Genomic DNA, 26,520 nt, shown 5'->3' with positions numbered 1-26,520 from the left:
GGAGTTTAGCCTCTCCTCGGAGTAAAGTCTACTGAGAGGAGGAAAACTGAGACTCAGTACAGTGGGCACAGCCTGGTTGAAGAGAAGGAGAAACTAAGGAAAAACTGGAGACAGCAAACCTGGAAGGAGGCAGAGCAATAAGCTGCTGCGGGTCACTCTTCCTGTGAACAGACAAGTTTCAGATAAAGACTTGCAGGGATCTTACCGAGCAAAGCAACGTTTATGAAGAGGAACAGGGGAGTTGCATAGAGTGTGATTCTTCCTTCCACAGGAACAGTTGGAAAGCCAAAGAGACCCTAGGGTAAGAATGGTGGGAAGTCCCAGGGTTCGTTTAAAATCCTGATAATTGAACATCCATTCTTTCTTACAGGGAAACCGTTTTGATTCTTAAATGAAGTCAGCGAGCCTCAGGCTTGCCTACAGGGATGTCTCCTAATGGTTTGGGCACGTGACTCACATCCAGGTCACACATCAAGCCTCAGAAAGAGCTGTCATCCTAGCACTTCCCGGAAAAATTCGAATGTCGCCCTGCCATTCCTGTGGTTGGTGACAGGTCTGGTCATCGCATGGCGGCAGCTCCTCACCTGGATTTAGAAGAGCTGGCGTCCCCGCCCGCCCAAGCCTTTAAACTCTCGTCTCCCAGAACCCGCCAACTCTCCAGGGTACAAAGTACAGCAGGGACGCGGGTGGAGCCCTTCCAAGCGGCGCAGCCTTATCTTTCCCGAGTGAACACCTAGGTGGATTCCTAATACCGCGCCTGGCACGTTCTGTAGGGAGTCTCAAGCTCCTCCAGAGCTCCCAGCCGCGCGTCCTCGTTTCTGCAGTCGATATTCCTGTGGTAGACACGGGGGGATCTGAACGCTACGAGCTTTATTAAGAGATTTGCAAATGGTTCACTCAGGTCTCTGAACACTTCCAACAGCCTAAGCTGCCTGCTGTGTTATAGCGCAGAAGCCCCTAACGCACGGTGGTCGCCCTTTCTTCTCATAAGGCTCGCAGCTTCGGGTCAGTTTCCGCGACTCTAAGAGTAATTGCGTGGGCACCTGTGCTGGGGCCAGGCGCAAAGAAGGGAGTTGGACTGCGCGAAGAACGTCAACCTGCTACCAGACCGCTCATGCACTTTACACCGGCCATCTAATCCTCAGTCTGGAGGTTGAGCGCTCTGGGTAAGGAGGGCCCAGAGCTTCCCCGGCGGGTCTGCAAGGCAAGCGAGGGTGGGAAGAGGGAGAGTAGGGTTCTGGACTGCAGGACGGGAGAGGAGCTGGGGTCTCCAGAGAAAAGGGCAGCAATAGAGGGAAACTGAGATGAACTCCAGACATCCATGTTCATGGGTCCGTTTGAGTCTTTGCTTTGGGTAGGAGAGGAGTGGGATGGGACAGAATCTATACCTTTGGTTCCCACCCGCTCTCCAGTAAAACCGAGGAACTCTCTTGGTTCATCTGAGAGAGAGATGGTGCTGCGAGGGAACCCCGGAAGCAGCCACTGAAGTTGAGCAGAGTGCAGGACTGGGAAGGAAAAAGAATGGGGGGAGGGGGGACAAGCCACCTATGTGCTCTCCTCCCTCTCTTTCTCCACCCCCACTCACTTTTTTCGTAGCTGCTGACGCGCTGGTGGTGCCTATTAATCATTCACCAGCCCAGAGCCGCGCCAGTTAATGGCTGTGCCGCTCCGGGCTCCCGCATCCTGGCCTCCCCTCTCCACGGTCGCGTGTGCCCGAGCACCCCGGAGCTGCAAACGGCAGCGCCCAGGCAACTGCTGGGCTGTGCGCCCCGCCGGCGCCGGTAGGAGCCGCGCTCCCCGCAGCGGTTGCGCTCTACCCGGAGGCGCTAGGCGGCTGTGGGCTGCAGGCAAGCGGTACGGTGCGGAGACAGGGCGCAGGCGGCAGGTGCGCTAGGAGAGAGCCCCAGCCCTGGCAGCCCCACTGGGCCCCCTCAGCTGGGATGTTCCCCAATGGCACCGCCTCCTCTCCTTCCTCCTCTCCTAGCCCCAGCCCGGGCAGCTGCGGCGAAGGCGGCGGCAGCAGGGGCCCCGGGGCCGGCGCTGCGGACGGCATGGAGGAGCCGGGGAGAAACGCGTCCCAGAACGGGACCTTGAGCGAGGGCCAGGGCAGCGCCATCCTCATCTCTTTCATCTACTCCGTGGTGTGCCTGGTGGGGCTGTGTGGGAACTCTATGGTCATCTACGTGATCCTGCGCTATGCCAAGATGAAGACGGCCACCAACATCTATATCCTAAATCTGGCCATTGCTGATGAGCTGCTCATGCTCAGCGTGCCCTTCCTGGTCACCTCCACGTTGTTGCGCCACTGGCCCTTCGGTGCGCTGCTCTGCCGCCTCGTGCTCAGCGTGGACGCGGTCAACATGTTCACCAGCATCTACTGTCTGACTGTGCTTAGCGTGGACCGCTACGTGGCCGTGGTGCATCCGATCAAGGCGGCCCGCTACCGCCGGCCCACCGTGGCCAAGGTAGTAAACCTGGGGGTGTGGGTGCTATCGCTGCTAGTCATCCTGCCCATCGTGGTCTTCTCTCGCACCGCGGCCAACAGCGACGGCACAGTGGCCTGCAACATGCTCATGCCAGAGCCCGCTCAACGCTGGCTGGTGGGCTTCGTGTTGTACACATTTCTCATGGGCTTCTTGCTGCCCGTCGGGGCTATCTGCCTGTGCTACGTGCTCATCATTGCCAAGATGCGCATGGTGGCCCTCAAGGCCGGCTGGCAGCAGCGCAAGCGCTCGGAGCGCAAGATCACCTTAATGGTGATGATGGTGGTGATGGTGTTTGTCATCTGCTGGATGCCTTTCTACGTGGTGCAGCTGGTCAACGTGTTTGCTGAGCAGGACGACGCCACGGTGAGCCAGCTGTCGGTCATCCTCGGCTATGCCAACAGCTGCGCCAACCCCATCCTCTATGGCTTTCTCTCAGACAACTTCAAGCGCTCTTTCCAACGCATCCTGTGCCTCAGCTGGATGGACAACGCCGCGGAGGAGCCAGTTGACTATTACGCCACCGCACTCAAGAGCCGTGCCTACAGTGTGGAAGATTTCCAACCTGAGAACCTGGAGTCCGGCGGCGTCTTCCGTAATGGCACCTGCACGTCCCGGATCACGACGCTCTGAGCCCTGGCCACGCAGGGGCCCTGCTCCAAAAGAGGGGGAGAATGAGGAGAAGGGAAGGCCGGGTGCGAAAGGGACGGTATCCAGTGCGCCAGGGTGCGGTCGGGATAACTTGGGGCTAGGACACTGCGAGCCTCTGACGGAGGGACCCAGGAAAGGCGCGCGACAATGGTAGAAGTGAGAGCTTTGCGTAGAAACTGGGAAGGCTTTTGGGCTACCTTTTTCTGGGTCTCCTACTTTCTGTTCCTTCCTCCACTGCGTTTACTCCTCTGACCCTTCTATTTTCCCTACCCTGCAACTTCGATCCTTTCTTCTGCACCGTCCCGCCAGGGCAGATCACGAACTCATTAACAACTCAGTCTGATCCTCAGCCCCTCCAGTTGTTATTTCTGTTTGTTTAAGCTGACCCACGGATACTGCCACTGGTTTCCCTCGGAGTTAGTCTCTAGCCGCGCGGGGCCGCTGTCTGGGTTCTGCCTGGTGCCCCTACTGGGGTCTCGGGAATGACCGCTCTCCCTTTGCGCAGCCCTACCTTAAGGAAAGTCAGACTTGAGAAAGATCTAAGCAGCTAGTCTTTTCTCCTACTCTTGGGTGAAGGTGCATCTTTCCCTGCCTCCCCCTCCCCCGCCCGCCACCACCATTCTCACTCCACCCAGAGTGGAGCCGGGTGCTTAGTAAAATAGGTCCCGCGCCTCGAACTCCAGGCTTTCTGGAGTCCCCATCCGAGCCCTCTTTTGGAGCAAAAAGAAGGGTCGAATGAGGAGTTTTTACAAGATTGCGAGGTCAGAGTGGGGGGCGCGTAATAGGAATCACCTTCCTGCTGGGCGTTTTCAAAGACCGGGCGTTTTCAAAGACCAAGCGTTGGGCGCCCCCGGGCCGCGCGTTTGCGTTAAGCAGGGCAGGGTAGTGCAGGGCGCACCTTCCTCGGGGTTCGGGGTTCGGTTACAGGTCTACAGCTCGCCTTGGCTTTCTCCCTTACCCAAGCTTCAGGAGGAACCGACCTAAAAGTAACAAGAGATAGGGTTTCCTGCTCCAGTGTATCTCAAAAGACCGGGCGCCAGGGGCAGGGGACCCAGGGCGACGTCTTCAGAGTCCGCCAGTGTTGGCAATGTCGCCGCAACCTGCCGGCTCCAGAGTGGGGCCTGCCTGGTCTCTAGAGGGTTGCTGCCTTTCAAGCGGTGCCTAAAAGTTATTTTCCTGTTTAACTTATGTATTTATTAATTTATTTGTGGTGTTGGAAAATGATGTCTCTGCTTTCCTTTTCTCTGCTTGCCTAGCCCCAGGTCTTGTCTTTGAGACCCCGGGGGGTGGGCATGGAAGTGGAAGTGGGGGCAAGCTCTCGCCCCACTCCCTGGTCATCTCAACGCCTCTCCTCAATGCTGGGCCCTCTTGTCTTATCCTTTCCTCTAGCTTTTCTATTTTTGATTGTGTTGAATGAAGTTTGGAGATTTTTCATACTTTTCTTACTATAGTCTCTTGTTTGTCTTATTAGGATAATAAATAAATGATAATGTGGGTTATCCTCCTCTCCATGCACAGTGGAAAGTCCTGAACTCCTGGCTTTCCAGGAGACATATATGGGGAAACATCACCTTATATATGATTTGAGTGTATATATATTTACATATATATATATATACGATGTGGACATATATATACTTGTTTATCTTGCTCCATTGTCATGAGTCCATGAGTCTAAGTATAGCCACTAATGGTGACAGGTGTGAGTCTGGCTGGAACACTTTCAGTTTCAGGAGTTCAAGCAGCACTCAAACCTGGAGCTGAGGAATTCAGACAGAGACTTTAATCACTGCTGAAGATACCCGGGCTTCCTCTAGGTTCCAGCAGAGGCGATTCTTACATATGATCCAGTTAACATCATCACTTTTTTTGAGGACATTGAAAGTGGAATAATTTGTGTCTCTGTTTAATATTACCAGCTACATTGGAAGCCTGAGCAGGGTGAGGCCAATCATTTTAATTATTTGTATTTCCTGTATTGCTTTAGTATGCTGGCTTGTACATAGTAGGCACTAAATACATGTTTGTTGGTTGATTGTTTAAGCTAGAATGTGTTACAAAGATCTGGAGATACTAAATCTGGGGTTCTCAGGTTCACTCATTGACATGATATACAATGGTTGAAATCACTACTGAAAAATACATTTTGTGTATATTTGCTTCAACAACTTTGTGCTTTCCTGAAAGCAGTAACCAAGAGTTAAGATATCCCTAATGTTTTGTTTAAACTAATAAACAAATATGTTTTGGGTCATAAATCAGAAAGTTTAAATCTGTCCCTTAAACAAAATGTATATTATTACTCCTTTGGAAAATACATTTTTAATGGTTAAGAATTGTGAAATTTATAAAACAAAATCTTAATTATTATCCTTCTAAGAGGATACAAATTTAGTGCTTTTAACCTGTTATCATTGTAATATTAACTAAATAAACAGATGTATTATGCTGTTGCAAGTTGCCTTTGCTATTTGAATTTTATTGTTTCAGTGGATTACTTGGTAACACACACACACACTCACACACATACACTAGCTTAGTTGACTTATGTGTCACTTAGATTTTAAGAAGAAAGTTTTCAGATTACTTTTGGGAATTTTACCAAGTTTGTGGTTATACCCTGAATTATTTTCTTAAAAAGAAAAGTCGGCTAGTTCAAAAAGGGAGAGAGAGGTGGACAGAGAGAAAGAAGAAAAAGTTGAGCCAGAATGAACAGGAAGTAATGCACTCAGTTGCACTCCGTTGTCACCAAACTAACTGGATGATGCCTTAATCTCTCACAGATAAAATTACTGTCTACCCTCATTTATAACCTCAGAGTTTGTTTTGGGAGCTAAGTAATTGCTGATTTACATCCTGAGGAAACATAACGGAAGGAGAAAACGATCTCCTAAAGATGTCCCAGAAGACAGTGGGTAAAAGAAATAGAAAAATCAGATTTTGACATAAGAAGACATATTTTCTGCCTTGTTCAGTGATGGCCATATTGATGTCTGGAGAATGTAAGAAATCACTAGGAAAGTTTGTTTTTAACAGACTTTAAAAACAGCAGTTTTATTTTCATATCAAAATGAGCAAAAAGGAATATTTTCCAAGCAGGTAATAGCAGTGATTCCAGAAGCAGAGTTGGGGACACAGAGTTCAAATGCCTTCAAATGCCCTGTAACTCTATGCTTTATATGGTTCTATACATCATCACAATATGATTAAGGATAACTGGACTTTTGTCATTTCTTTTTTTCTCTCACTATGCAAGTCTCTTTTATTATTTTTAAAAGCTAGAGCAAGGTGGGAAATTAAACTCGTAACTTAGATGTGCAGAGAAAACACATTTTGTCATTTGGTTTCAACTAATCTGAACAAAATTCCAAGCTCCTTCCAATACATTAGCTGAGCAAAAAAATTAAACAAATAGTCAAGCATCCAGTTGAGCTAAAAATTTAAATAGCCATGAAAAAATTAAAAATGTCATTTGAATAAGTTTGGACAGCCTCTCAGCTGGCCTCCTCTTTCTCTTTTGACATCCCTATAATGGCTTTAGAATGAATATGAGGAGGAGGTTTTATGCATGCTACTGGAGGAAGGGATAAGGTCAAGTCCTTGGGAAAGGGGCTCTCTCTTCCTTTTGCTCTCTGGGGCCAGGTCCTTTGTCTATCTGTCTGCTTCCTGGCTGCAGTTTGTTGAAGTCCGCAGCTGTCAGAGCCTGTGAATCAACCTCTCAGCTTGGGGAGGCCTGCACTTCAGTTCCTGTGGGCTGCAGCTTTCTCTGAGTCTTCTATGGTCCCAGTACAGCCCACGAGCCCTGTGGTCTCCCCCAGCCTCTGCTGAGGAGTGAGCTCACCCTGCTACAGCGGCCGCATGGTAAAACTCTTGGCTCGGTGACCACAGGGGACCTCAATGGCTGTAGACTGGCAACCCTTAGAATCTGCTTGACCTGACCATGCGTCTCTTTTTTTCTGTAGCTTTCAGGACTTCTTCATCTCGCTTTAATTTTGTCAACCTCACTTATTAAAACATTCCACTCTCCCTACCTCACCTTTACACTAGAGGAAAAAGATAGTAGTTTAGTCCTTCAGTCTTACCCCTTGATGTGCTGTAGCAGGAAAAGTATTTAGTAATCCCTCCTGTCCCTCCCCTAAACACACACCTACCTGATTTCCAAGCATGTTTGTATTACCTATAAAGAAGTTGGAGTCAAGCCCTCTCCCACCCTAATGTAATGAGCCTCTCCTCAGAGAGAGAGACTAAAATGAAACATGATTTATAGAAGTTAAAACATATTAGTTTAATGTCTGTGAATTACTATCTTTTTTATAAGTGGCCTTGTGTTCCCAGAGTAGCATTTCCCAGGTCATCTTCTTACATAGTACCCACAGAAAAGGATCACACTTGAAAACCTTTGACTCCTCATCCATTTTAACCCTGACCATTGTACAAAAATGTTGAACATGTAATTTTGGCTTGAGAAAAAAGGCAAGAATTTCACCTGGAGAATAGTAGGGATGATTCATTTTTAAAATGGCAATATATTTCCAACCTATTTTAAACAAATAATAGAGATGTCATATTTGTATTGATCTGAAAACACTCTAACAATGGGATTCTGTTTTGAAAATCTTGTTCATTCCCTTTTTTATTCCAATGTACCACATCAGAGTGTGGTATTAAACTGAAGTAATTAATAGATGTTCATACAACTTTTGCCTGTAGCACACATAACTGTGGTGGGTACTTGTAAAATACAGTATTGCAAAGTCTATGTTTCTCTCTCATTGCACCACACAACTTTGAGCTAATGAGAACCTCTTCCACATATGCAGACGGATATCTTTCTTTTCATTCAATAAATTTCAGTTTGTTGGCTTAAAAGAAGACAGTTTCCACAGTGTTGAAATGACATGGTTTCCCAAGGGGAAGGCAGACACAGAGATAATGTTGTAAGTGATCACTTAGTATTTTGTTAAATATCTGGAGACAGGGTATTCAAGTGAGCATACTTGTAAAAGGACTGTGTTAGGAATGACCAAATACAGCCCAGCTTCTGATATCAACTAGAAAAGAAGGGGTTCTGCAAGTATGACAAAGTTGAGGAGGCCTATGAACTGAATGAGCCAGTTAAAACTGAAATATCAAAATGCTTCCTTATCATACTATTGGGGAGAGAGGAGCACCATATAAAGAAAAGATATAATTTTATATAAAATCATTAAAACTTTGGTTAGAATGTTCACTTTTATAATAAACGTAATTACTGTCAAAACATACCTTAAACTCAACTGAATTAGCCAGAAACTAGAAATATTATACCCATTTAAGATTGAGACTACAGGAATGTTACCAGAACTCTTTGGAGCAATAAGGAACTTAAAACTTTAAAAATAAATACCTCTTTAAGCCAGGTTGATCTAAGTCTTCAATTTTGAGTGGACAAGAAGTATAAGAGAAAATGAGAAGTGGGAAATGCTATCAGCTAGCATATTAACTCGTCACTGAATAACTCTAGCCCACCCTCAGTGCCTACATGCTTGGAAATGTTAATAAGGAAGACTTCAAGTATTCCCAGCTTTAAGAATTTAAGAATACAAAGACTATATGCTAGATTCCACTTAACGGAGGACATGTTACATAGAGGAGGTCACTGTAGAATACTATGTACAAAAACAGTTCTGACTTTCAAAAAATAATACCTATCTCAAAAGGCAACTGACACTTCCCTTAAATTTAAAAAGAGAGAGAAAAAAATAAACCAAGACGTGATAGGCAAGCAGGATGATATTTTACAATAGCACACATGACTTCCATAACTATTCTGTGAAAGAATGTCCAAATATTGATGAATAATAACTCTCACTCTGTTCTTTCCATCTCCACAACCCTTGAACAACTATTAATCTAGCTAATCTTATTAGCAGTGACAAAATGTCTATTCAAAGTCAATAATTAAGTTAAACATTTTCCTTTATGTCCAATGAGCCACTGTAACTAGCAAACCAAAATGTCTGTATGTCTTTTCAAAAGACTTTCAAGTCTTCCTATATATAAACTCTGGTACCTGAAATTAACACACACACACACAATTATTAATTAAACAAAAAGGAACTTCTTAGGCAATAATTGGTGAAATAGAACTTCAAGACTGTCTTTTTTCCCTTTTCCCTTTTTAGGTCCCATTTCTACCCCTCCTTCCCTCAGCTCAGGACCTCATGTTTTCTGATTTTTCTCCACTTCTCCCAATAAAGTTCTTCTCAGAAAAGGATTTCCTTTGATTTATAGTTTACATAACTGACAAAGCTTCAAGTATTATTCCTCCAGAAGCAGGACTTTTTAATAAGGGCATAGTATCAGAAAATCAGGCAGCAGATTCCCTAAAATCACATGTTCCTGTAAGGCAAATGTTTCTCAACAAGTGATCCATAATTCCAGCATCAGAATCATCTGAGAACTTATTAAAAATTCATGGCCTCTGTGCCTCACCCATAGATATTTTGATTAATTAGGTCTGGGGTAGATCTCGATTCTCAATGATTCTGAAGTACAATAAATTTGAGTACTAACAATTTAAGTGTTAAGAGCATGGAGTTTCCCATCAGCAGATGTGACTCTGTTTTGTTGTTGTGTAATAGTGGGCAACTGAATCTTTGTGATGCACATTTCACTCATCTATAAGGTCAAGATAATGACATCTCTTCCATAAGGCTGTTGTGATGAAACAATGAATGTCAAATGCCAAATCAGTCAGAACTGTTTTAGTATGAAAACTCAATTAGCTCACATGTGTGAAAAGTCTTGAGAAGACCTGGCTTCAGGGTGCACTTGACCCACAACTCACTAGAATCTTTTTTCAGTCTCCATTTCTCATCTCTGATTTGTGCCATGTTGGCTTCATACTCAGTCTGGTTATTCCTTTGTGGTAAGATAGATGCAGAAAGTAAAACATGTCTTCTTTCCAGGCTCAAATTTCAAAGGAAAGAGAACATGTTATTTTCTCTTTTGGGCTGTCTGAGAACATTTTTCTGTTGGGAGGCAGTCCTCTCTGCATTTTTTTGCCCTCCATATATTTTGCTGAGTATGCCAAGAATGTGAGGCCCTGACTGCTGACTGTTCTGTACCTGGATTATTTCTCAAGGTTGTGTTTGCAGCAACCAATCTTGAGCAATCAGCTAATGTCTATTTCAAGGTCAGAAGGAAGGCTTGGTTACTTCTTGCTATAAAGTGGTGGTTTCTTCAAGATCAGTGTCCTTCAACTGTGACAAAACCCACTGCTGCATAACATCCATCTGGACTCATAGCACATCACCCATATGAGAACGGGAGGCAAAGAGAACTAATGCAAATCATGCTTGCTGGCTGTGCCATAAGCAATAAAGTCCTCTGCCTGACCCAGGAATCTTGTATCTTCTGCCAACCTCTATGAAACAGCAACAGACTAACTTATTAGCTTGTAAGGAAGGTGAGTAAAATTCCAGAATATGAGAGCATCTGCCACTGAATTCATTAGCAAGGTCTGAGGAATACAGCTGGCTGACCTGGATGATATAATCTGCCCTTGGAGCTAGCAGTGTCAACTTTATCCAGAAGTGGGAGGGTAGCAGGGTGGATTTCAAGAGGAAAAATTGAGATAAAACTACCCAAAGTATGTAATGAATGGTAGTTGCATGGCAATAAACAAACAGCAACAACAACAAAATCAAGCACCATCTACAACTGCCAGGCATATTAAAAGCTCAGTAAGTTGAAGATACTATTAATATTATTATTAATCATTATTGGTGTTCTACAAGAGAAAGTGGAGAATTGAGGTGATTCAGGCTTTAAAATGCTTCTGCATGATCTAGCCATATAAAATTACTTAGATAGTATTAGATTTACATTAAACAAACAAAACTTTGCTTCATTTCTTTGCATGTAAGTACCACTGAAAGCTGAGCAAAATGTATTTGTATTTATGCATTTTTTTTTCTATGAGAAAGGACACTAGTGATGCTATTTATTTGGGAAGTTCAAAATATCTCATAAATGTTAGAAGGATTTTGATCTAGAAATTCACAGATTCCATATGACCTCAAGAAAATCAGTCTTTGCATTAGATTCTACGGCTTTAAAATCAGATTAGATATTAATCCAGATTAGTAACATTTTGTTACATTTTCATAAGATTAATAATATTATTTAAGTATGTTTAAAAATAACTTCATAAAATCGTTTTAACGTTACACACAGCATACTGTTAAGCATATTGAAGATGGCACTGAGGTTAGCAACATATAGGAATAAAACACAAAGTGATATGCAAAGGTTTGGCAGGGCTAGATATGAAACTACACCTTATCATCAACAATTGTGGGAATGTTTGCTTTAAATATAATTTTAAGTAATATAAATAAGGTAGCCCACCACAACCAGAGATAGGTATCAATGATTAGTAAAATAGTATCCAAATAAGCTTCCTTCATTTTTCCTGTGACTGACACATATAGCTATGCCACACATTTGGGGCCCTAAAACACCATTGTGAAAATAACCAATTCCCATGAATTAGACTGACAGTTCAGCTCCCTTCAGATTTCATAGCAGTTACATAAAACTGTCAGTAACCAGAGTTTAAAATATAGCAGCAGGGCAGGCAGAGAAGGAAAGAGAAGTAACATTTACTCATTTACTCAGTATCTACTTTGTAAATGACACATTTTGCTAAGTGCTTTACATTTTATCCCATTTAGTTTTCCCCAAGATTCCTATGAATTAGAAATCTTCATTTCTTATACAAGGAAGGGGTGTGTGTGTGTGTGTGTGTGTCAGAGAGAGAGAGAGAGAAAGAGAGAGAGAGAGAGAGAGAGACTTGTCCAGCACATGAAAGCTGATAGGTGATAGAAACAGGAGGACTGGAAACCAGATCAATTTGACTCCAAGAACAATGATCCTCTATCAATTAAAGTCCTTTTAAATGACACATGAATGTCATTCTGCAAACTATCTAAAATTGAGAAAAGTTTGACTATTGTTTCAGGATTCCCACATTACGGTGACCAAAACCGAAATGTACCACCCTACTCATGATCTCTACCTAAAGTACAATAAGATAAATAATTGGTAAATACTAAAGAAGCTACAATATTTCCCACAGAAATGAGTCAGACTGTTTAGGAGAAACACTAGTTTCACTGCTAAGTCAAATGTGCCCATTTCAAGAACACCATATGATACACATAAGGCCATACCATACCTGACCCTCCCTCTAATGAGGGAAGTAGTGCCACAGTGCCATGACTAAGTAGGTGGCATCAGGAATCAGAATGCATTGTTTAGAATCTTGGCTTTGGGAAATCACTGGTTATTGTTTAAAGAAAAATCTTAGACAAATTATGTGTAACAGAGTTTAACTGAGCACAGAATGATTCACAAATTGGGCAGCCCCCAAATCAGAATAGGTTCAGAGAGACTCCCGTGTGCCTCATGGTGAAAAATTTACGGACAGAGAAAGAAAGTAGGCTACAGAAAATGGAAGTGAGGTACAGAAGCAGCCACGTTGGCTATAGCCCAGTGTTTGCCTTATTTGAACATGGTTTGAATGGTTGACCACCTTTGATTCGCCAAAACTCAGTGACTGGTGCAACAGTAGGTTGCAGTCTGCACATCCACTAAGGTTACAGTTCACTATGTATAGAGAAATTTTGAGGCCAAACTTAGAATACATAAGGAGGCAGCTTTGGGCTAAACAATTCCTCCCTTTTGGTAATCACTCAATGTTGAGAGATTGACCAAAAATTTAGGCATTGATATCACTCTGTCACCATTTAAAAGTGCACTTATTTGGTCTTAAATTTTACTGGAAAATAGTAGGAAAGTAGGTTTGTAAGGTGGAAACAAGGACTTCAGGTTATTTTTTGTTTAGCAATTTCCCCCTTTTGGTCAGTTTCTCACTTAGGTGAGAGTATGTTCAAAACATAGTGCCTTCGTGCCACACTCAGTTAACATCTTTCTGAGTTTCTGGTCTCACCACATCATTCACAAGTTATGGTGCCCACATTTTTCTTTTGAGCTTTTATCACTACAGTTGAAGAGAGATCATTTGACATCATTGAGATGACTGCATGCAAACATTTAAAACTTTTGAGAGAATACAGTGCACCAGGGAGACTATTATGTCTATCAGGAGGATAATACCAAGAGTTTGGGGTGTGCTCCTTAGCCAGGTCCCAGTGAACCAAACCAACTAAAATCAAATAGATCAAAGAATGGGCTACATAAAATGTCTACCATTTTCAACCAAGCAGTCTGCTCATTAATCTCCTACTACTGAATCTCCATAATACCCAATGTATGCCTCTATGTGCAACTAGAAGTATCAGCAACAGCCAGTACTTCTTTGTTTAGCCAGTAAGTCATCTAGATCAATTCTGTTATTTAGCATAACTTTAATAAGAGAATTTCAAATCCGTTGTGAAACCATAGCCTTTGCAGTACAATCTGTTATAGAGCCCAGCGTGAGGGATAAATTTCTAACTATTGCCTCATTTACTCCAAACCATGGGAAAAAAGACCTAACAAATGATGCCCATCCAGGCGAGCAAAAGCCTCCTGGCAATGTACTCTTTAACTTATGCAGGCAATGTTCTCTTTAATCTATGACGTAGGTTAAAGAGTGGACCAATGTTTTGTTTCTGATCAATTACGAAGCAACAAAGGTGCCATTGATTCTGCCTTGTAGCCTCTGGTCTAGGTGTTGAGAACATATCTCTAGGCCTCACAATGACCATCTATCCAGACCCCTGAATCTAGAGGCTCAAAACCAAAAACATACATAAGCTCACCGTCAAATCAAGCAATTATTGAATTGTATTTCACCAACAATTTTGAAGCCATTCCTATTTTACCAACAACTTTGAAGCTAGCTTTATTTACCAAACATTATCATCTACAAATAACACATATAGACATATAGACATAGAGACACAGAGACACATAGACAGAAGCAGATTTACAGCTTTCATAAAGTGTTCTCATTTGCTGGCTTTCAGTTTTTTCCCCCCATTCAGACTCTCTCTCTTTCAATTGCCCTGTTTCATTGCCCTAAGCAATTGTTAGCTAGGCAGCTCTAAATTTGCATTTCTAAAAGGACAGCTCAGGTGAAACAAGAAACTGTATATTTCAAAAGTACATAGCTAAGATTTTAGGCCTAAATATAATAGCATCATTTGTTCAAACCAAGGAAAATCTGATGTAAATGAAAGTTCAATTAAGAGGAAATGGTCAGAAAAGCAGCTTAAAGAAAGTATGACTTGTTATGTAAATGTAAAACAATGGCAGGCATTTCTAATGAACACAAACTTATATATGGAGGTTTCCTTTATAGATGTAAATTTATTTTACTAAAAGGTTTCAAGATAGCCAGTTAAATACCAGAAAAGTGCATTTTGGAGATCAATTTAGTTCAATAGGTAGGTAGCCTTTTCAGTTACTATTTCTTAGATAAAATTACTGAGTTCAAGGTGTAGCCCACTAAAAAAAAAAAAAAATAGGGCAAAGATAACTTTTTGGTTTTTTTTTTTAGTCAGAGTCTAGCTTTGTTGCCCAGGCTGCCAGGCTGGAGTGCAACGGCACAGCGACTCACTGCAACCTCAGCCTCCCGGGTTTAAGCAATTCTCCTACCTCAGCCTCCCAAGTAGCTGAAATTACAGGTGCCTGCCATCACGCCTGGCTAATTTTTGTATTTTTAGTAGAGACGGGGCTTCACCATATTGGTCAGGCTGGTCTTGAACTCCTGACCTCATGATCCAACCACCTTGGCCTCCTAAAGTGCTGGGATTATAGGTGTGAGCCCCCGCATCAGGCCCAGCATTTTCTGTACCTCGAGTTAGCATGAATAGATCTGAAAAAGAGAAGACACAAGTCTACTTTGCCTGAAGGCCTACATTTTTTTTTTTTTTTGACGTGTACATGGTGTGGGAAGGCTGGTTGCCCCACCATGATCTTTTCTATTTATTTATTTATTTTTATACTTTAATTTCTGGGGTACATATGCAGAACGTGCAGTTTTGTTACATAGGTATACACATGCTTTGATGGTTTGCAGCACCTATCAACCTGTCACCTACATTAGGTATTTCTCCTGATGTTGTCCCTCTTCTAGTCCCCGACCCTCCGACAGGCCCCAGTGTGTGATGTTCCCCTCCCTATGTCCATGTGTTCTCATTGTTCAACTCCTACTTATGAGTGAGAACATGAAGTGTTTGGTTTTCTGTTCTTGTGTTAGTTTGCTGAGAATGATGGTTTCCCGCTTCATCCATGTCCCTGCAAAGGACCTGAACTTATCCTTTTTGTCCTTTTTTATGGCTGCATAGTATTTCATGGTGTATATGTGCCACATTTTCCTTATCCAGTCTATTATTGATGGACATTTGGGTTGGTTCCAAGTCTTTGCTATTGTGAGTAGTGTCACAGTAAACGTATGTGTGCATGTGTCTTTATGGTAGAATGATTTATAATCCTTTTGGTATATACCCAGTAATGGGATTGCTGGGTCAAATGGTATTTCTAGTTCTAGATCCTTGAGGAATCACCACACTGTCTTCCACAATGGTTGAACTTGTTTACACTCCCACCAACAGTGTAAAAGTGTTCCTATTTCTCCACATCCTCTGCAGCATCAAAACCACAATGAGATACCATCTCACACCAGTTAGAATGGCAATCATAAAAAAGGCCTACCTTTTATAAACACTTTATTCAAGATAGCTTTCTTTTCGACTTTAGGGTGGGATAGTAACTTAGTCAAAAGGTCAGCAGATTTAATTTTTCTTACCAATTAGTTACTTACATTTTTTATTGATCTTTTATAGAGTCTTTTTCTAAAAGCAATAAAAATACTGAAATCTTTGCAGAAGCTTTTGCACATCAAGAGGCATCCCTAGATAAGACTAATTTGGAAGCCCTCATTTTCAAATGCACTCTTCAAGTGTAGTGTTGTTCATTTGGAACATTCCACTGTAATTTTAAATTATCTTTAGTAAGATTTTGCCATTTCTATAAGTATTTGCTGCTTCTGGGTCCTAGAACTTATACCTATAAATGTGGGCATACCTGGAAGGTGGAGTACTCAGTTCTTTAGAAGTTAAGGATCTTGCCTGTAATCCCAGCACTTTGGGAGGCCAAGGTGAGCAGATCACAAGGTCAGGAGATCGAGACCATCCTGGCTAACACAGCGAAACCCTGTCTCTACTAAAAATACAAAAAATTAAATTAGCTGGGCGTGGTGGCAGGCGCCTATAGTCCCAGCTACTCTGGAGTCTGAGGCAGGAGAATGGTGTGAACCCGGGAGGCGGAGCTTGCAGTGAGCCGAGATTGCATCACTGCACTCCAGCCTGGGCGACAGAGCGAGACTCTGTCTCAGAAAAAAAAAAAATTAAGGATCTCATTTTTACCTTGAATACTGGCTTTGGCTCTCAGATCTCCCTGATCAAATTAGCCAATGATCTTTCCCTACCTAAGCACACAAGTAAAAGAAACAAGGGGGACAGACACAAAAGTCTCTGTAAATTTCTGAAAGCTGGAGTTTGCACACCCTGCAGTATTACCATTTACTACCAGTTTCTATCTGACTCAGTCAGACATCTGAGGCCTCTAACTGGATCCAAGCCAGTTAATTATTGGATCCAATTCAATTCTGGACTTGGTTCAGTTTCTCTTGTGATGTCCAAACACAGTCTGAATCAGAAATGTGCTCAAACAAACTCGGATAGCTCAAAACACCAATTTGTGGAGCTTCAGAATCAGAGAGAGAGAGAGAGAATTTAACCATAATCCCAATCCCTAGTTGCGAAGCAGTGAACACAGTGGGCCTGGTGGGTACCTGGCTTGGTACTCCTGGTAGCCACTTGAAGTGCTTCTTCAAATCCCACTTCTGATACCATCTGTTAAAAGAAAATCCTTAAACAAATTAAATTTAACTAAGTTTAATTGAGCAAAGAACAACTTGCAAATTGGGAAGCCCTCAAAGCAGAAAAGGTTCAGAGAGGCTCTAGCATAGCCACATGGTGGAAGACTTATGAACAGAAAAAGGAAGTGATGTACAGAAAAAGGAGGTACAGAAGCAGCCAAATTGGTCATAGCCCACTGTTGGCCTGATTTGAACAGTTTGAACGGTTAGGCACCTTTGATTAGCCAAAACTTAGTAACTAGCACAAGAGTAGGTTACAATCTGTGTACATATCCATTTGGGTTCATTAAGGACAGAGAAACCTTTAAGCCAAACTTAGAATATGTAAGGAGGCAGCTTTATGCTTAACTTTTTAACACTATGTACCATGGGCAGGTTATTTGTTCACTCATGCCTCATACTGCTTAACTGAAAAATGAGAATAAAAATAATTTCTGTCCCACAATATTAGCAAAGTTATGCTTAAATTCTTTCAGCATTTTTACTTTAATAATCATTCTTATTTACATAACTATCATAGAGATACCAATAGTTCAAGAACACCAAAAACCCATAAACATGTTTCTTTTTACTTACGAAGATACAGTGAATACGTTCTAATTAATAGGAAATAAGTAATTAAGAAATATTAAAACAATTATTAAGCACTACCCCCTTTGATAGCTATTAGAATAGGACAAATCCTTGGAGTTTAAAAAAGCTAAATTCTAGATGAGTAACATTAGTTCAGTCCCATAAACTACTATAAACAGATTTTAGGACATTTGTAATAAGTAAGGATTTTTTCCCCTCTATTTTGTAAATTCTGCTATAGCAGTAATGTATAGTAATTGAAAAGCATTAAAGGAAATCTTTTTATCAGGCACTTTTCCCAATTAAGTGGTCATACTATTTATCAGAATACCAATTAAATATAATTCACTGAATTATTCAAGTGAATAGAGTCTGGTTAAGGAAAGAGGAGAAATTCAGAAAAAAAAATACTTCTCAAATATTGAAAACTGATATTACAAAACTGTAAAACAACTTATTTTCTTGTAAATTATTCTTATAAATTATCTCATTGAGTCCACAAGCAGAAGAATGAACATGCAAAACAAAGAGGTAAATAGGCAAAATAAAATTTCAAACAGCTGTGGAGACTTTAAAGCTGGGGTCTACCAAACATTCCTCTCAAATGAGTGCTGTCTCACCTGCAGCTGCATCTTGTCTCATTTGCAAACCTAGGATGGATCCATAAGAATAAAATTGATGATTGCATCAATTTCTCTGAGTTTTAATCCTTTCCCTATGATAGCATCTTCTCCAAAGTGAGAATCTCTAGAATCATCATAACCAACATCTGGTTACATTCCTGTTCGAGATAAAATAAAACTGACTCCACTCTTAACTGAACATACATTCTAACTTTCCTTTCATTTTTCTGACAAAAGCACGGGAAGGAACAAGGGCAAGAATATGGCAAACCAAGTGCAGGGTTCTTGCAAAAATAACCAGCCATGAGGAAGATGGAAGGTCAACCAGGATTTGCTTGGGCAAGACACAGTTTTTGTTCTCATTTTCAAAAACACAGATGGAAGAAACTTGATTATCTAGCTGTTTTCTATTGGCCTATAAATTCCTCAGAGGACATTTCCTCAACATCTAACTGTCCATCTACCACAACTAAAGGGCAACAGTACACAATAGTTAGGAACAGGAACTGTGGCACTCAGCTGCTTAACAGCTGCGTGACCTCAGGTCAATAACTTCATTTCGTCATCTTAGATTTAGTTTTCTCATCTATAAAATGGAGCAAATCAAGGTACTTACATCACAGGACTGTTGTGAAGATTAAATAAGTTAATATTTGCAACGTTCTTGGACAAAACTTGACACATGGTCAGTTTTTTTTTTTTTTTTTTTTTTTTTTTTTGAGACTGAGTCTGGCTCTGTCGCCCAGGCTGGAGTGCAGTGGCCGGATCTCAGCTCACTGCAAGCTCCGCCTCCCGGGTTTACGCCATTCTCCTGCCTCAGCCTCCCGAGTAGCTGGGACCACAGGCGCCCGCCACTTCGCCCGGCTAGTTTTTTGTATTTTTTTTAGTAGAGACGGGGTTTCACCGTGTTAGCCAGGATGGTCTCGATCTCCTGACCTCGTGATCCACCCGTCTCGGCCTCCACACATGGTCAGTTTTTAAGCACTCAACAAAATATCCTTATATTGAATTGGCGGGTTTATTAGGACAAGGCAAAACTTTGAAGTCATTGATGCTGGTATTGGGAACCATTGCCTATCTGTTGAGAGTCTCTCTCCCTGCTTTTGGTCTTCTAGTCTTTCTCATATAAGCATGATAAGGCAAACTAAATATGGCCTGAGAAGGACTCTGTACTTGTATATTTGAGTCCTGGTGGACGAACTGTAACCTAGCTTAATAGACAAAATTGAAAACCTAACAGGAGTATGTGCCTGTAACAATAACTGAGTCTTGGCTGATCCCAGCAGCCACACTTCAACCACTCATAAACTGCTAAGTGTTCAAACCATGTTCAAATAAGGTAAACGCCAACCTGTAACCCATCCAGCTGTTTCTGTACCTCATGGCCAATTTCTGAACATCTTTTCCCTTTTTTTGTCTATAAGTCTTCTCCCACCATGTGTCTGCGCTGGAGTCTCTGTGAACCTGCTGTGATTCTGGGGGCTGCTGGATTCATGAATTGCTCATTGCTCAAGTAAATTCCTTTAAATTTGATTTGGCTGAAGTTTTTCTTTTATGAAGCACCTCACACTCACATGTCAACTAATTTTTCTGAAGAACAAGTTTTTTTTTTTTTTTTTTGAGTCTTGCTCTTTCGCCCAGGCTGGAGTGCAGTGGCGCAATCTCGGCTCACTGCAAGCTCCGCCTCCCGGGTTCACGCCATTCTCCTGCCTCAGCCTCCTGAGTAGCTGGGACTACAGGCGCCCACCACCGCGCCCGGCTAATTTTTTGTATTTTTAGTAGAGACGGGGTTTCACTGTGGTCTCGATCTCCTGACCTTGTGATCCGCCCGCCTCGGCCTCCCAAAGTGCTGGGATTACAGGCGTGAGCCACCGCGCCCGGCCAGAACAAGTTATTGATGACTTAAATTATTAATTCCTTTATTCTTAGTGTGTTGGCTTTTTAAGGGAAGTAACAATGATTTTCTAACTTTGCTGCACATCAAACATACCTGGGAATCTTTTAAAAGCTTTAAGTCCCAATGCCCAGCTTTAAAAACTTCTGAAAACTAGGCCTAGGCATTCATATTTAAACCAGGTTTCCTTGGAACTCTGGCACTGGCAGTGTCAGTAACTGGTATTTGGGAAACTTCGAGTATAGAAAATTTGAAACGCTTCACAGAGGAAAGTACTGCATTTTTAGTGAAGGAGTTTTGAGTGCTGTGATTAGTCTATTGGTGGTGGAGGAAGTATATTTTCTGCAGTATGGAAACCTCTTTCGGCTGTTAAAATTGCATTATACCATCATTAGTGTTGCTTGGTAACCCTAATGGTTCTTCAGAAGCCTTCCTGTAAACTTCCCAAGTACGAGAGTGTTGCTGCCAACTCCTTTTTTTTACTGGTATCATTTTCAAGGGTAATAGAAATATTTATTCTGATATTCCTCTTTAATATTCTTCCCACAAATACTGCTCTTCAAGGGAATCAGACTTATTAAATGAGTACATTTCCATAGCTTTCCTTTCTACATCCTTCAATACTCCCTTGGGTATTGGTTCATGCTCCATCAGTTATTTAAAATTAAATAATGAGTTAAAAAATATGCTTAACCTTCTGCACCTTTTTCTAGTCATCTCATGTAATTATCATATGCAATATAAAAATCCAATTTACAAAGTACTTTGAGATCCCTGAGCAAAAAGGGGACTTTGTTTCTTGGGTGTTTTAGTTCATTAACTGCTGTAAGGAATAGAGAATATACTGAGGCCTGAGAAAGTTGTGGTTGTGACTAGTGGGATTAATATGATGATGATGAGAAGGGCTATTATTATCTCCATCATTCTTATTATGACCTCCTGACTGGGCAACTGTAGTTAGCAGCTTCAAAGTAGTGGCTTATTAGCTTTCAGATGAGAAACTGTAGGGTCTCCCTGAATATTTAAGGCTACGATAAAAAGAATGAAATAGAGAATTAATGACTTGGAAAAAAATCAAAATGACGGATATGGCTTTGAAAAGAGAATATAGGATCTATCTTTAATATATCAGGACAATATTTAGCCTAGGTATAAAAGTATAGTGGATCAAACATCAAAAAATAGCTCAAATAAACATAGTGTTTCATTTGTTTCCCATAAGCTACATAAAACTAGAAAAATAAACATCGACTGATAATGTGGAATAAAAGACATTTTGCAAATAACTTTTCAGCAGTAGGAAAACCCTTTTTTCATTTGGTTAAAAGTGTTAAAGAAGGAAAACCAATGCTTATGAGACCAAATGCACTTAATGTATTTCTTATAGTCTTTAGTAATACATAATAAAATATTTTTAGTACCGGGAACAACTTCTTTACAAAAGTTACCCCTCTTCATTACGATTGACTATCATGTTTTGTTATGACTTAAAGGTTACTTCTAAGTTAGAAAACATGTATTTTAATATTATATTCAGTAGGTTAAAAATTCATATAATATTCTTAGAAATCAAGAATTTGTGATAATGTGACTCTAGAAATACCTTAACTTGGCATCCTTGTTTTAATTATTGCTCCTCAACAATGTTTTATTTCTTTCAGAAACATTGTAAATTTTAGATACCAAATTTGCACTTGTAGATTCTTAAATTAATATTCTATTTTTTATTTCATTGCTGAAATAATGTACTATTTGTGGATTAACATCACTAGGCAAGTAATATTGGTTAAGGATACTTTTCACAACACAAGCGTTATAATAAAAGGCTCCTTAAAAATATGTTTTTATATTACCTTGAGATTTGCTTTTTTATGAATTCAGAACACACTTTTATGAGCCATCATTCATATCGTCCAAGAAAGTCCCATCTTTGTTGTTAGGAATTGAATATTATTTGTCTTTATTTGTAGTCTAAATAAACAATCTCAGAAATTTTTAGTATGAAAATGAGAAGACATTGAGAAATATTAATTTATTTCACATATTTAGAGAGATATTTGGTAGCACGAGTGCTGATACATTTATTAAACAAATTCCTTACAGAATCTGATTTTTGTTAGAGCACATGAGTCTTCAGGTCATCATGAAAATTACCCTAAATCTTATAAATTGGATAGTTAATGATTTACAGATTTCTTAGTTGATTTATGTGTTGGTTGAAAAATAACTAAATTAGGCTGGGCGCGGTGGCTCACGCCTGTAATCCCAGCACTTTAGGAGGCCGAGACGGGCGGATCACAAGGTCAGGATATCGAGACTACGGTGAAACCCCGTCTCTTCTAAAATACAAAAAAAAAAAAAATTAGCCGGGCGTGGTGGCGGGCGCCTGTAGTACCAGCTACTCAGGAAGCTGAGGCAGGAGAATGGCGTGAACCCGGGAGGCGGAGCTTGCAGTGAGCCGAGATGGCGCCGCTGCACTCCAACCTGGGCGGCAGAAAAAAAAATAAATAAAAGAAAGGAAAGAAAAATAACTAAATTAAAAATCTACATAATGTTTCTAGATTCCCATTTCCAGAATTTATTTTCTACCTCAGTGTCCAAAGTTAAATAAAAAGATTCATCAAAGTTATAAATAAAAAAAAGTACTAGCATAATTTAGGGGAGATTATAATTCTTTTTGCACTAAGCAGTGCTGTAAGGAAGTAAACTAGAATTGCGTTTAAACAAGTCAACATATTTAAGTTTAAATCTTAACATCTAAGTGTAAATCTGAAGTAGACACAATTATTCTTGCTGCATATTTAGCAACAATTTAATTAGAAATTCCTTTTTTTTTTTTTTTTTTTTGAGATGGAGTCTCGCTCTGTCGCCAGGCTGGAGTGTAGTGGGGCCATCTCAACTCACTGCAACCTCCGCCTCCCAGGTTCAAGCTATTCTCCTGCCTCAGCCTCCCGAGTAGCTTGGACTACAGGCGCCTGCCACCATGCCCAGCTGATTTTTGTATTTTTAGGAAAGACAGAGTTTCACCCTTTTGGTCTCTATCTCTTGACCTCGTGATCCACCCACCTTGGCCTCCCAAAGTGCTGGGATTACAGGTGTGAGCCACCACCCGGCCTGAAACTCCCCCTTTTTAAAATTAACAATTGTCACTGCCTTCGAAAGAGCCTTTCTTTCTTTTAAGGGTAGTTTTAGACCCACAAAGGATAGATAAGTACTGCAGTTTCTAGGTTAGTATTTGAAATAACAGATCAAAGTCAATGTAATGGTTTCTAAAACTTTGTTAAATTTTAGATCCTCTTTGAGTATGAAATCCTTTTTAAAAATCCCATTTTGGGCAGGCACGGTGGCTGACATCTGTAATCCCATCACTTTGGAAGACTGAGGTGAGTAGATTGCCTGAGGTCAGGAGTTTGAAACCAGCCCGGCAACATGGTGAAACCCTGTCTCTACTAAAAATACAAAAATTAGCTGGGCCTGGTGGTGTGCGCCTGTAATACCAGCTACTTGGGAGGCTGAGGCAAGAAAATTGCTTGAACCCAGGAGGCGGAGGTTGCAATGAGACAAGATTGCACCATTGCACTCCAGTCTGGGTGACAGAGCTAGGCACCATCTCAAAAAAAAAAATTTATCCATATGGCATTAAATATTGTGACAAACATGGAAATGCAATAAAGATACGGTTGTTAGTGAACAAATAATGCTTGTCATTGTGTTCTCATTCACACAAGAAACACTTCAAATTACCTACAACCTAGAACAAAACAGACAAGTTCCTACTTTCATGGGATTTATCTTGTAATGAGGCAAGACAACAATGAACAGATACAGTAAATAGAAACATGTTAAGAGCTATGATAAAGATAAAACAAGGGATATCAACTAGCATTTCTGGTACACTAAGATTGAATGGTCAGAAAATGCCCTTCTGAGTGGACGATATTTAAGGCAGGTATTGAATGACATGCAGGAGATTGTCCTAGGAAGGTCAGAGGGAAAGGATACTCCCAGCTGAGGACCTAATATGTGAAAAATATATTCCAGAGACAAACTGGAGATTGAGCAGAGGAGGCTGAGCCAGGAAAGGAGACATGACCAGCAAGCAAGGAGGAAAATTAGCAGAGGAAACTGTTCTATATAAAGAAGTGGTGAACAATGTGAAATGCCTATGAGAAATTTAGTGAGATAAGGACGATCAAGTGACCATTTGATGGAATGTAGGTTGTTACTGATCTAATATTGCACAGTTTCAGAAGAATAGAGAGCGGTCCAAGGAAAGAATGAAAGGGAGAGAAAATGGTTATAGCAACATAGTCAACACTTTTTGAAAGGTTTTGCTCCAAAAGGGAATGGAGAAATATGGTAGAAGCTGGAAGACAAAATCAAAGAAACTTGCTTGTGTTAGTGGAATAAATCAGCACAGAGGGATAAATTGGTAAACAAAAGGATTTTTCAGAATGTGAGTCCTGAATTAGGAGAGGCATGTGTTCAAGAGCATGCACGCAGGGCCTGGTTTTGGGAGAAGCAGGGATGCATCACCTCTGGTAATGGAAAATATGACAAAGTGGGTACACGGAGGGTGATTTGCATCATGGAATGGAGGTTGGAAGATTGAGGAGATATGAAAATTGTGACACAATCTTGTTTTGGAGAGTGGGAAGTGAGCATTGATTAAAGTATAAGGGTAACAAATCAGTATGGAATGCCCAGTTAGGATTTGTGGTCCTGAGTTTAAATTGAGATCAGTCAGGAGAAATTCATGCTTTTCTCCAGGCCTATTCAGCTTCCTGTGTGGAATAAAAGATAACCAGAGTTAGAGGTTTTTTACGGAAAATAAAATGGTGGAAAAGAAGAGCAAGAGCAAGAAGAGCAAGTATTTTTTGAATGTTGCTATAATGATGTAATATGAAATATCAGGTGAATAAAGAGGAAAAAATGAGAGAGATCACAAATAACAAACAAGAATAAAGATTGGTGATTTGGAGAATTCATTAAGATCACAGCATAGCTGGAGTGGGAATGAGAGAGAAAGATGGGCAGGAAGTTTGAAGAATTACATACAGAAAATTGGGGGAGTGGTACAATTATTAGTGATTTAAAAGGTCAAGAGTACCACCGTGGGGGTGGGTAACTGCTGTATGATAGGGGAAAAGGACACTGAAAATGGGCTGGGAGGCGGCCAAAGAACCGAGGCCAGGGTGTTGGAGGAGTTTTTCATGAACATATTGAAGTCACCAATAAAAACGGCAGATACAGGAGTGGAGAATATAACAGATTCACGTAATGAAATCTTCTGTAGATAAGAGGAAGGGGCCAGGAGGTTAAAAGATGCCAACTGTAAGAAAGGTGGTCTAATACGAGCTTCAAATAAGTCTGCATATTTCAGGTGGGGAGAAGTGACATGGAAGCACGAAGAAAACAGACACCAACTTCATTATCAAACCCCAAAGGTTATCTGCATTAGTGACCAAATTACTATATTTACATCCAAATAATCCACATTGTATGGACAACACAAAATCTATTCCATCAGTTGTTATAGCTAAAAAGGGGTAGTCTTTCATTTGAGTTTAACCCTCCTGTCTAATTTTTATTCCATAGCAAAAGATATTTGACCTTACTCACAGAGGTACTCTAGAGAATAGTTAGTTATTAGTATTTGAAATTATTATACATTCAACTCTATGTTCATTTTAAGGTTTGCCTTATATGAAATAAACATTGAAATCTTAGGGTATTACACTGGCAGAATAGAGAATTGTGATATAATGACCAGAAAAGAAGACTAGGAAGGCACTTTATTCTCATAGGTAATAAGAATGCACGCTCATCCTTTCCTTTCCTCTTTCAAACTGCAAACATAACAATTTAACTCTAAAGAGTTGATCTTCCCTTGGCTGAGTGAAGTTAATAATGCAAAATAATCAGCGTATCTGAGGTACAATTTATAGGAACAACTTATAATATACACATCTTCTAATTCTTTTGACAAATGCGTTCGCTCCGACATCCTATGTTAGATCTATTTCTATGTCTTTTTTTTTATAATGTATCTCAGAAAGAGGGTAAGGAGAATTCGTATTCTACAACACAACAGTTTGTTTTTTCATTTCACATTCATGATTACTCAAGTCACAAATGACATATGATGCAAACCAGTAATATATGTTTGCGTCTGACAGAGGACATTTTTCATCTTGCAAGTTTAGGTTACAGCTTCAGCAGCAGGTGTTGTGAATCTCAGTGAAGTGAAACGAGCCTCTAAACTCACTTCTCAGGTCCGACATACTTCAGAGTATTTCATGGGACCAGAAACAAAAGGAGCAGTCTGCCTTTTCTACTGTCTAAAATTTCTCTACATCA

The 26,520-nt window shown here is 41.0% G+C and overlaps 1 protein-coding gene across 1 annotated transcript; it reads left to right on the top strand.

Annotated features, from left to right (window-relative positions):
* Window positions 1-404: 404 nt before the first annotated feature.
* On the top strand, window positions 405-5,594 carry SSTR1 (somatostatin receptor 1). Its single transcript, XM_009211443.4, has one exon. The coding sequence runs from the start codon at window positions 1,941-1,943 to the stop codon at window positions 3,114-3,116; it is 1,176 nt and encodes a 391-aa protein (XP_009209707.1). The 5' UTR covers window positions 405-1,940; the 3' UTR covers window positions 3,117-5,594.
* The last annotated feature ends 20,926 nt before the right edge of the window (window positions 5,595-26,520 follow it).

Source organism: Papio anubis, chromosome 7 (assembly GCF_008728515.1).
Source record: "Papio anubis isolate 15944 chromosome 7, Panubis1.0, whole genome shotgun sequence".
Classification (NCBI taxonomy): Eukaryota; Metazoa; Chordata; class Mammalia; order Primates; family Cercopithecidae; genus Papio; species Papio anubis.
This window is presented reverse-complemented; position numbering and strand designations above follow the sequence as displayed.